General features: G+C 38.1%; 1 protein-coding gene across 1 annotated transcript in view; it reads left to right on the forward strand.

The window, feature by feature from the left end:
• The window catches only part of DCUN1D1 (defective in cullin neddylation 1 domain containing 1), a 41,364-nt gene extending 34,686 nt beyond the window's left edge, over positions 1 to 6,678 (forward strand). The window contains exons 5-7 of the mRNA XM_037908825.2: positions 2,061 to 2,143; positions 2,433 to 2,529; positions 3,838 to 6,678. Of these exons, the coding sequence (XP_037764753.1) occupies positions 2,061 to 2,143; positions 2,433 to 2,529; positions 3,838 to 3,917 (260 nt within the window). The 3' untranslated portion in view covers positions 3,918 to 6,678. The remainder of the gene's footprint in view (positions 1 to 2,060; positions 2,144 to 2,432; positions 2,530 to 3,837) is intronic.
• Positions 6,679 to 12,280: the final 5,602 nt, after the last annotated feature.

Below are 12,280 nucleotides of genomic sequence, written 5' to 3' on the forward strand. Positions count from 1 at the left end.
CTGAAGATAGGAATGTTCATTGGTTTTGTTGTTCTGTGACGTTTATGATTTTTAGGGAGACCTTACCTCTGTTTCCGTAGTCTTTCTTGTGGGTTTTAAAAATGTACTCCTAAATTTGAATTTCCTGACTTTTTTTTTCTTCTTCTTCTTCTTCTTCTTTTTTTTTAAACAGTTGTCCTTTCCATTATTTTCTTAAAATGTCTTCCTTCCCGTGAAGTTACTTATGCATGTCCTAACCTTTATCTTAGGAAAAGGTTGGTTGGTTGTGCTTTTTTTCGCTTTGGGTTTAAGAATAATGAAAGCTACTCGTTCCATTACAATTGTGTTTTAAGGTCCTTGATTGGCCACAGGAATATAACATATGGTTCTCGTGGAGGCAAATTAAAATGCATAGCTCATTATTACTGTTTTGTTTGTAGAGCACTAGAATGTGCGTGGAATTTGACAGCTTTTACCTATCTGGTATGCCTACTACGTTTTATAAGTCATAATACTTACTTTTTCTAACTTCTTACCCTCAAGTAGTGTGACCAGCCAAACATAAAGTGTGTGTTTCTTGGAAAGGCACCAGTAGCTTTTTAACTAAGATTTAAGTGTAGCATCAGTTTAATATCTGAAACGTCCTCCAGTAAGTGGGGATAGACTCAAATTTCTGACCGCTAAGAGCCTAATAAGATTTCTTAAGTTTTAGTGCATCCTTGGTATTTTCAACTATAATGGCATATTGTGTCCATCAGCAAAACACATCAGATCAAAATTTTTATCTGCCTCCGCAAGCCTTCAACTTATATCTTTTGTGTGAAATCCTGACCCAAATGAAGTCACTGGAAAAACTCCCATTGACTTCAGTGGGGCCATGATTTCACTCTGCATTTGTCTGAAGGGGCTATGATGAGGTGGATTGCTCTATTAGACTTGTTAGAGGAGCACTGTTAAAGTTATTGGGAAAGAGGGAGAGACTTTCAGCACAGGAAATAAGTCAGTAAGAATTTTCAGGTGTGACCAGCATAGGTTCTCATATTGGCAGATAAACATATTTAATCCAGACGTCTTTAATATTACTCTAAAAAATTCATTGGTTTGTCTGAAAGAGTAATCTAACAGTGTGCCTATGCTTTTTGCTTCTTAAAGTATGGATTGATTATGGACAAAACAAATTGGTACACTCCAGAAGATGTAAGACTTTCTGGATGCAGACACTTTGAAAGTGGATCCAGTTAGGCTGACAGTGATTCTCTCTTGGTGGTATTGAGACTTTTGAATGTTCATTTGAAGAGTTTATTCTCTCTTAATTGATGATATAAACTAAAGTTGTTTTTGGGTACATGCACATACTTCAGTAGTCCTGATTTGTTCCTGGTTTTGAGAAATACAGGCCCACTCAAAATAGAGAGAGATTGAAAGTTACCCTGAAAAAAGACTTAAAACGGGCAGGAATCCACATTGGCCATCATAAAGACAACCACTTAATGTACATAGTCTTTCCCGGGATACTTGTCCTAAAGGAAATCTGTTTATCGATTTGAAAATTTGACAGGACCATTTTGCAACTCTAAAACCTGTAACAAAGTTGCTTTAAAAATAAAATTATAGCAAACTAGGTTATGGGAATTGCATTTGATTAAATATGATTAAAGGAGCCTAATCCAGCAAATGATGTGGAACTCTTATTGAAGTCAATGGTATCTCTTTGTGTAGAGCAAAATTGGGACTGAGTTGCTAAGTTACAGTAAAAAGAAGTTGAAAAATCTGTTGTATGCTTTGGGCAGAGTAATTCTTAACCTGGACAATTTAAATACATTTTCAGGTCTTGTATGCCCCAGGGTCATACTTAAATCTGAGGGTTAGTTCATCTGTAACAAACCCACCAGTTTCCTCAGTTTTCATTACCTTTTTAAAACATTTTTGAAAGAACCTAAGAGTATTCTTGCATTGAGAGTGAATTTTATTTCACCTTCATTAGTTTAGTTTATAGTCCAATCAGGCTTGGTGAAAATACCCGTGGAGAAAATGTATATTTCAAATAGATCTATAAGAGTAACATATTTTTAATATTACAGATTTAGAAATGGCTATAGCCTACTGGAATTTAGTACTTAATGGAAGATTTAAATTCCTAGACTTGTGGAACAAATTTTTATTGGTAAGTTTAAACCTTATTATATAATATAAATTGGGCTGCAATAAGTTTGTGGGGTTTTTTTTAGTGTGGAAGATGAATCCATGTGTATTTAAGTCTTTGAAGAGATCATATAACTTATTTTGACAGAGCATTCTTTTGTGATGCATAGATGTTGAAAGTTTTGGCAAATTCTGTAAAAAATTTAGTTGAGGGTGACTTGCATATACTCAGGGATTTAATATTGAATATTCAGACTTTAAAATTAATTTTGTTCGTGGTTTTTAAACTCAGATTTTTTTTCCCCAAATAGGAACATCATAAAAGATCAATACCTAAGGATACCTGGAACCTTCTTTTAGACTTCAGTACAATGATAGCAGATGATATGTCTAATTATGATGAGGAAGGTAATATTTACATTTTGTTGCATCAGTTTCTGTGTGTGTGTGTTTTTGTGGATAGTACATTTAGCAGTGTGTCTCTGGGGTAGCAAATCTGTCTAGTAACTCGCAAACAGCACGTCTGCGAAACAGTATGTGACTTTTCCTGGGGTTCGAAGCAGTTCTCTGCCACATAGCTGATGAGGACTAAGCGTACTAGCACAGGTGAAAAAATACTTGTGCTGCCCCTTCCCCAAAGCCAGGAGATTACTTTTTTGTTTTTATTTTTAACATCTTCACTCTCCTGCCCCCCAAAAATCAGCTCTTCCCCGCATAAAACAAATTGTCTCCAACTCTACCACACATAAATAAAAATAAATTTACCTACCCAGTTCTTGCTTCCTCCAACAAATCAACTAATGGCGCTTCTCTTCCCTCCCCCCCCCCCCCATATCCTTGCATGGCTTCTCTGCTTCTGCTGTTCCTCAGCAGAGGAGCAGGATTTTTTGTTCTTTAGCCACCAGTTATTGATTTGTCAGCATTTCCGACCTTCTATTTAAATGAAGGTGGGAATGTACACAGAATGAAAGGCCTATGAAGGGGGTAGTATTTAGAATTGGATAATCACTGAGTGCACCATATTTTCATCCGGTACATTCCTCTAATCTGCAAGGGTTTCTTCAAGACCGGCCGCCTACGGTATCTGCAGTAGCAGCAAATTTTTTGTTTGAAATGTGGTGACGCATGCTGATGTCAGCATCTGAACATGACAGTAGTGTGGAACCCTGTTGTGAGCGCTAATTATTTTGCTGCTCTTGTGCTGTTAGGGCGGTGCGTGCAGTCACGGTTATTAGAATTCCTTCACACTTGCTGCCATTCTGGAGACCCAGATTTGAGTTTTGGTTCCCATTTTGGTCAGCCAGGTGAGATGAGTGCTGTGGAGATTGTGCTGTCTACTCTCCGCCCCCTCAGGCCAATTATCATGTTGATTGGCTCTGAAAGGAGTTTTTGTCCAGTTTTTCTTGGTTTAAAAAAAAAGATGATTGTTATGTAATGGTACCTGAAAAATTTGGTATGTTTTAAATTGTGTGTTGGCATGGGGGAGGTCTCAGTTGATGAAAAAAATATTAACCAGATCTTAAATCTCAAGAAACAGAATCAAATGAGGATTATTCATTTAAAACTTTAAACAGGAAAGATAATATGTGAAGAATCTATTTTGATTTAAAGAGGTTTTTTTAAACTGTATAGCTCTACATTGGGGTGGAAGCGGGGGGAGAAGGGGGATTTGTTGACCTGATTTCTTATGTGCTCTTGCTTGTTCTTTGCTTTCAGGGGCATGGCCTGTTCTTATTGATGACTTTGTGGAATTTGCACGCCCTCAAATTGCTGGGACAAAAAGTACGACAGTGTAGCACTAAAGGACCCTTCTAGAATGTACATAGACTGTACAAATAAATACAACGGAAAATTGCACAGTCAATTTCTGCTGGCTGGACTGAACTGAAGATCAATCCTCACTATAAGGGTTGAGGGTTGAGACAAACCTTTAAGGATACATCTTGGACCATATCATTCATTCATCTAATGGTGGTTTGGGCTTCTCTTCTAGTCTGAACCACTTTTGCCAGTTATAATTCCAGCATAGTGGATTTCATCATATTTTTGTGGACCACCTTTGTTTACTTTCCCATAAGTCTTAGAAGCTTTATGATGATTATTTTGAGATTTCTGGTTTCGCATAAAGCACAATGCTGTCTTCATGAGACAACTGTGGTTTGGCATCTGCATTATACAGATCAACATCACAAATGTTTTTTTTTGTTTTGTTTTTTTTTAAACTCCTTAAATATACACTTTGGGCTAGTTGCAAAGACTATACTGATAGCACTTCCTATAAGAGTGATATATTTAAGTGTACTGGGTCCGATTTTTTTTTTTTTCTTTCATGGCAGTTACAGGTATTGTCTAAGTGAGTTTTGAGTATCTGATTAAAACAATTGTAGAAACAACCAACAAAAACAAGAATGTTGATACTGGGAAATTTAGGTGCCTGTGTGAAAGGTTTTATTGTATGTCAACTGTCTTTGAAAAGAGTTGAAGTACTACACAACTACTGTGCACTTATAGCACTCCTGGTTTAATATTATAGTCAGCCTCCAGTGAGCTTCATTGAGACATGCTACGTGCATAACAGAATCTAATATTCTCTAGATTATCTAATCAGATTTCATTACAGTTTTGAAATGCTTGTCTGTCTGTCCAGGAAGGTGTTTTCATTTGTGTGGAAATCTAAAACTTGAACAATATACTGAATTTGTGTCTTATGTTTTGTACACAATACAGTATTTTAAATTCAGACATGGGTTTTGATGGTTGCGGTATGAAATAACAAATGAACCTGCTTTATAAGAGGGTGGCAAATCTGATACGAATCTGAGTTTTGAAGTGATTATCATGGGCCATTTAAGTTACATTTTTACAACATATAGGTACTGCCTTTATGGACAAAGCCCATTTTCTCAATTACTTACTTTGTTGGGATTTTCACAGGTCATTGTGGTTGCCAATTACAGATATTAAAAGTAAAACTTTCTAAAACAAGCATAGATCAGATGCAAAATACTACCCTGGCTTCTTTTGTTTCCTTACATTATTTTGTTGATCACTACTACTTCTATTTGTCTCACTGCACATAACTAAATTAGAACTGATTTCACTTCAAAGCAGGATTTTATCTTGTTGTGTGCTTTTTAACATTACAGGAGCCCTTGAACTGCTTTCATCCTGAAAATGCTTTTTCACTCTTCAGTTGCTGACTTATGAAGAAGAGGCTATTGTTTTCTTGAAATAAAAACTTCTGTAAAACAAGCCAGAAAATGTCAAACGAGGATGTCTTAAAAAAAAAAAAATTATAGTAATTATTAGGAATAGGGTACTTACTTGAATACTCCAGCCAGTCCCATGTTAAGGTAATTACTGTTGAAATTAGTAAGTGGAACTTGCACTAAAACAGCAGTACACTTTTATGCAGATGCTAAAAAGGTTTTAGGAAGAATTTAAGTATTAAACTGCTAAAACTTTTACCCTGTGTGCTTTGAAGTTGACTAAAAGGCAGGCTTTCCCTCATAGCAGTGCCCTTTTAATAAAGTCCGGTCATGCATTTATTTCAAGAATACAGTTCTACAAAATGCATTGCAAATTTCTACTCCAGCTGCTGGAATTGGCTATGCCAAAAATGTGTGTGATTTTTATTTTGCTGCTTTCAGTATTTCCTTTTTCAATTTTGTGTAAATATCAATGGGGGACTTGAATTATGAAAACTTTACAAGGTATATATGCGTGCTGTTTTCTGTCTTAAGGGTTTTGGTACAGTTTCAGATTGATTAGTTCAAGTATGCTGTGTTTTGAGATGAGCTCTAATTAGCTTTTATCCCAATACAGATATGACCTTCACAAAAATCTGATATTGGTTAGTGGCATAATGCCATGCTGTTTTTAAAGAATGTTCCTTATGAATGCGAGACCTTTTCAACAAAATAGTGTTGTCATCAGTTTGGTACTACACACTTATAATTACTGTGTAATTATAAAACAAAAATACATTACATAAAGCTTTGGATAATTATGTAGCAGAAAAGTTAAGGTTATTCATGCTGTAATGGCATCTTAGAATTTAACGAAACAAATGACTCTAGTTGGAAACAAGCTTGATTTTAACAGTGTGGTTATTCTAAGGATGAATGCCTGGTTACAGGAAATATTTTGTATTGAAAAGTGCTCAGACATGTGGCCATGTGTTCTTCCTTTATATACGCGTGTGGGGTGTGTTTTTGTTTTGTTTTGTTTTGTTTTTAAAGAATTCAAACAGTTACCTACTTGGATTGCTTTAATTCATAAGTGCTTAAGTCCTCAATTTGATAATGATTTCCCCTTAATGGATCAGTTTCGTTTTGCCAAATGTCAAAAAATGGGTTAAACACTTAAAATTTGTAATCTATGTTTTTATACATTAAAAATGTACAAGATTAGACGTGCCCTGATATAAAACACTTAAGATCAAGATTATATTTAGTAAAGAACATCATCTGCATATCTCTGTAAGTTCAATGTAATTTCTTACAAATCCCTCTCATTACCAACAGAGGCAATAAAGCTCCAGTGAAATTGCCATGACTAAATCTTCTCATGCATTGTTTTAGTGTATTGTTTGTAAAACTTTTTTCTAGACTTTTAAAAAAATATGGAATACTATGTCCTGAATAAAACGTGCACTAAACGGCAAGCTTTTGGGGGGGCGGGAAAGATCTAAGAACTGATGCAACATCTTGCCTGCCACTTAATCTAAATGTTTACAGCTACAAAATGGAGCTATTTTTATCCAGCTATGCTGCATTGACATTAACTAGTGTGTGATGGACAATACCATAAGTACATGCAGTGTACTTTGTTTAAATATGGCTGGTTTGAAGACTACAGTATATAAGTAAATGACTTTTTTTTATTGAGCAACCTGTTATTAAATAAAGTAACTTATGAATTGCTTCAAAACTGTTTTACAATGAAATCCTTACTGAGAAATCCTTATTTAAGAAAGATATAATTTTTTAAAAATACGTTTAATAAACTTTTGTCATTCACACTTATTTATATAATTTTGCAAGAAGTCTCTGTAGATTTTATTTGAGCATGATACATTGACTGTCATTAGGTTTTTAAATACTTGGTGCCAATAGCTTATCTGACCTCTACAGAAATCTAATAAAAGGCATACTTGGGAGAAAGTTAGATTTCATCTGGAAAAGTTTTATTTTGTATGTTAATAGGAACACTTACTTGTGGTGTCATGTTAGTATCAGTAAACACTTAATAGGACAGAACTCCCATTTTTAAATAGAAAGTATTCATTGGCTGTTAACTTCCATTTAAATTAAAAATCTATGAGCGATTAGCAAATTGTAAAGCCAGAAGGGACCATTGTAATGATCCATTGTGACCTTCTGCATAGCACAGGTCAGAGAACCTCACTTATTCCTCAAGCCTTTCTGTCTGAGCATATCTTTTAGAATGAGAGTCTTGGTTTAAAGATCTTCAAGTGATGGAGAATCCATCACATCCCTTGGTAAGTTGTTCCCGTGTTTCCAACAGGCTCTTGTTTTAAAAATAAAATAATTCCTTATTTCTATTCTGAAGTTGTCTAGCTTAGCTTCCAAGCATTTGAGCTCATTATGCCCTTATATGATAGAGCCATTTACTACCAGAAATCTTTCACCCGTAGGTACTTACAGACCATGATTAAGTCACTTATCCCTTTTCAGATCTGAGAGAAGGCTGAGAACGGTGTGTGCTGGTGTCTTTATTTTAAAAGAGATGCTTTAAAGAAGCAATGTCCTGATACTCTTCCTTTTTTTTAACAGTATTAGCTTTTTAGCAGAGTTTAATGTGGCTTCGGTGTCGAAAGGTGTCTTCAAATCCTTCTGTCACATATACTGGAAAAAAATAAGAGACCAAGGCACCTGTAAGTGCTTTGGGATGAGAAGTGTCTTTCTGTTCTGTGTATGTACAATGCCGAGCCCAGCAGGGCTCTGGTCCATCACTAGGGCTCCTAGGTGCTACAATAGTACAAATATTTTCTATAGTAGAACCTAGCTAGTGGTGGCAATGGGAGGTAAATGGGATACAATGAGGCAATCCTTTCTTTCCTTGGTTCTACTGAGCTGGGAATGTGCTTCCCTAGGAGTCTGGTACCATTTTGCAAATGGAGCCATATAAGACCTCAATGTAAGTGAAGCCTGATGATTCTTAGGTTATCTCAAATGTGTTTTCTCAGGCTCTTCTCATTTTAGCCAATGACATGCCAGCCCTTAGTCTTCTCTTCAGGATGACTCTGGTGATTCTTCTAGCCCTGCTGTTCGGGGGAGCCGGCTTTCCCTTTTCCCATGTGTAGGGAGTATCCGTAAGAAATATATTTAAAAAACAAAAACAACCATGAGCGTTAACTAATGGGTAGTGACTTTGCATCACATAAATGGCAAGTGAAAAAATCTGTCTAACTGAGCCAAAGATTTCCAGTAATTAGCATTTGTAGTTCTGCCTTCTCTCCCCTTTGTGCCCAACAAAGCTTTTATGGCATTCAAACAAAGGAATGTCAAAAAAGGCAACGGGAACAATCCGACTTACTGAGAGCTCCTGCTGTTTAATGAAAGATAACACTAACTAAATAGGTGAAAATCATGCAGCAACTGATACTTAATGTAATTGAGTTGGCTGTGCACATGCATGTATCCTAGTCCTGTGTTCTATTTTGCACTCCCATTATGGAATGAGTGGGGAGTTTATTTGAAGATTGATCTTGGTGCATGATGGCTGAAACTGGGTTGACAAAAACGTAGTTGTCAGTCCAGTAACGGTTAGTGAAAAGAGGCCTGCGGAGGTTTCCTCTCCTTCAGCCCAGGAAGTGATCATAGTCCAGATCATAGTGTCATGACAATTAGAACCCTGACAGTGGGTCCCTTTTGCCAAGGAGGCTTCAAGGGTACAAGTTTTAATCTATGGACCTATCATATGAATCCATCATATGGACCCACGGGCTGGAGGCCCTTGAAGAATTCCACCTGGATTTCAACAATTTCCACCCCAACTTCAACCTCAGCCTGGACCAGTCCACACAGGAGATCCACTTCCTGGACACTACAGTGCAAATAAGTGATTGTCACATAAACACCACCCTATACCGGAAACCTACTGACCGCTATTCCTACCTACATGCGTCCAGCTTCCATCCAGGACACATCACACGATGCATCGTCTACAGCCAAGCCCTAAGATACAACCAAATTTGCTCCAATCCCTCAGACAGAGACAAACACCTACAAGATCTTTATCAAGCATTCTTAAAACTACAGTACTCATGTGGGGAAGTGAGGAAACAGATTGACAGAGCAAGGTGTGTACCCAGAAATCACCTACTACAGGACAGGTCTAACAAGAAAAATAACAGAACACCACTGGCCATCACATACAGCCCCCAGCTAACACCTCTCGAGCACATAATCTACAACCTATTCTGGAAAACTTACAGACTCATACAGACCTTGGGAAACAGACCAGTCCTCGCTTACAGACAGTCCCCGAACCTGAAGCAAATACTCACCAGGAACTATGCAGCACACCACAGAAACACTAACCCAGGAAGCAATCCCTGAAACAAACCTCGTTGCCTACTCTGTCCCCATATCTACTCTAGTGACACCATCAAAGGACCCAAACACATCAGCCACACCATCAGGGGCTCATTCACCTGCACGTCTAATAATGTGAGATATGCCATCATGTGCCAGCAATGCCCCTCTACCATGTACATTGGCCAAACCAGACAGTCCCTATGTAAAAGAATAAATGGACACAAATCGGACATCAGGAATGGTAATATACAAAAGCCCGTAGGAGAACACTTCAATCTTCCTGGACATTCTAGAACAAATTTAAAAGGAGCTCTACTTGAACAAAAAAACTTCAGAAACAGACTTCAAAGAGAAACAGCAGAACTAAAATTCATTTGCAAATTTAACACCATTAATTTGGGCTTGAATAGGGAGTGGCTGGCTCATTACAAAAGCAGCTTTGCCTCTCCTGGAATTGACACCTCATCTATTAATGGGAATGGACTACATCCACCCTGATCGAACTGGCCCTGTCAACACTGGTTCTCCACTTGTGAGGTAACTCCCTTCCCTTCATGTGTCATTATGTCATGCCTGCATCTGTAATTTTCATTCCATGCATCTGAAGAAGTGGTGTTTTACCCATGAAAGCTTATGCCCAAATAAATCTGTTAGTCTTTAAGGTGCCACCAGACTCCTTGAAGTTTTAATCTAGTTAACCAGTATTACTGCATGGGCCTTTACTCTCTGCACCTCTCCCAAAGATTGGGCTGAAGACTGAAAATCTTGACATCTCCAGATAAAACATGTTGACACTTCAAACAGTCAGCGTTCCAGACTTGGTTTGCCTTTAGAGCAGTGGTTCTCAACTGGGGGTATCTGTACCCCTGGGAGTATGCAGAGGGGGGTACATCTTCCAGGGGGTATATCAACTCATATCGATATTTGCCTAGTTTTAAAACAAAGCACTAGCGAAGTCAGTACAAAATAAAATTTCCTGCAATGACTTGTTGTACTGACAGTGTATAGTCTGTAGAGCAGTATAAATAGTTCTATTCCAATTGATTTATTGTATAATATGGTTAAAAATGAGTCAACAATTTTTCAGTAATAGTGTGCTGTCATTTTTGTCTCATTTTTGTAAACAAGTAGATTTTAAGTGAGGTGAAATGTGCGGGTACCCACATCAGACTCCTGAAAGGGGTATAGTCGTCTGGAGAGGTTGAGAGCCACTGCTTTACAGGGCACAGGACAGAAACTAGATAACGACTTTCCTCATTAAACTGAAAAATGGAGGGGGCCCCATGGTGAAAGGCAGGGACAGCTCAGACTCATGGCTCTGAAAAAGGCGGGGAAGGGAGGTTTGAAGGGCAGGGCTCGCTACTTCCCTGTCTGTCCCAGCTAAAATGATGGTCTAGAAAAACAACAGGAAGTCAGAGATGATTATTTGCATTGTCATAGCACTTAGGAGCCTCAGTCATTGACCAGGACCTCCCTCTGCTAGGCGTTGCTCCAACAATAAAAAGTTCCTGCCTCAAAATGCTTAAAGCATAAACAGATTAGCAGAAGATTAAATGGAAGCCTTCATCTCTCCAATGTCACAATATCTTTCTTCTGTAAAGTAGCTCCCTTCCTGCCCCTGAGTGTCCTTGCAGGCAGGTCCCAGAAGCCTTGTATTTTGTGACCTCTCTGCTCTCCGGCTTGTAATGATGCCTTTTGACAACTATTTCTGGGTGTATTGCTTGCTGCGGGCAAAGACTTGATGCGCACTTTCAATAATGGGCTCTTTTGGCCTATTTAACAGGTCCTTAGTTACCTTTTGTATCAGACAGGGTTGCCTTTGGCCAGGCCACTGTGATGTCCTCAATCAGAAATTTCTCTGTCTTCCAGTTTTGTTTAACTCTTTCTCCCTTTATTGAAATGTTTTAAATCTGCATGTGAGTGGCAGTTCAGACATTGCTCCTCCTTTGATGTCAGTAACGTTGTTTGTAATCGTTAATTTTGCATGTGCCAGACTGCACGGCTTTTTAACTTCAAGTGTTTTCACGTTGAAGTGTGTTACAGACAAGGCCTTTTCTCGCATGCTTACGTTCCTCATTAGCCCATTCATCTCCTAACTTTGTTTGAACTCACTACTACTACTACTACTACTACTACTACTATTACTACTACTATTAGTATTATTAGTAATAATACTATTACTACACAGTAGTAATATTTTGGACATTATGAAGCATTTCTACCCCGGTGAGCCAGACAATGGTTTTCCTGGGTGGGACTTTGTGTGGGTGTGTTGTGATCAGACCCACTCAAATAATTTGTAGCTAATATGGAGATGTCTGTAATCCTGTGTCTGGAGAAGTCTCTAGTTCGTGAATAGGGGAGCTACTTCTCTGGCCCTCCTCCTCGGGGAAGTGTCCAGAGCTTTAGATTAAGTGACATTGTCCAGGGTGCTCTATTGTCTAGCAAAGTCCCATACAATCATGTCCTGGGTTGAAATATCATGACTAAGGGCTTGTCTACACTGGCACTTCACAGCGTTGCAACTTTCTCGCTCAGGGGAGTGAAAAAACACCCCCCTGAGAGCAGCAAGTTTCTGCACTGTAAAACGCCAG

Source organism: Chelonia mydas, chromosome 9, assembly GCF_015237465.2.
Source record: "Chelonia mydas isolate rCheMyd1 chromosome 9, rCheMyd1.pri.v2, whole genome shotgun sequence".
NCBI classification, from domain to species: Eukaryota; Metazoa; Chordata; order Testudines; family Cheloniidae; genus Chelonia; species Chelonia mydas.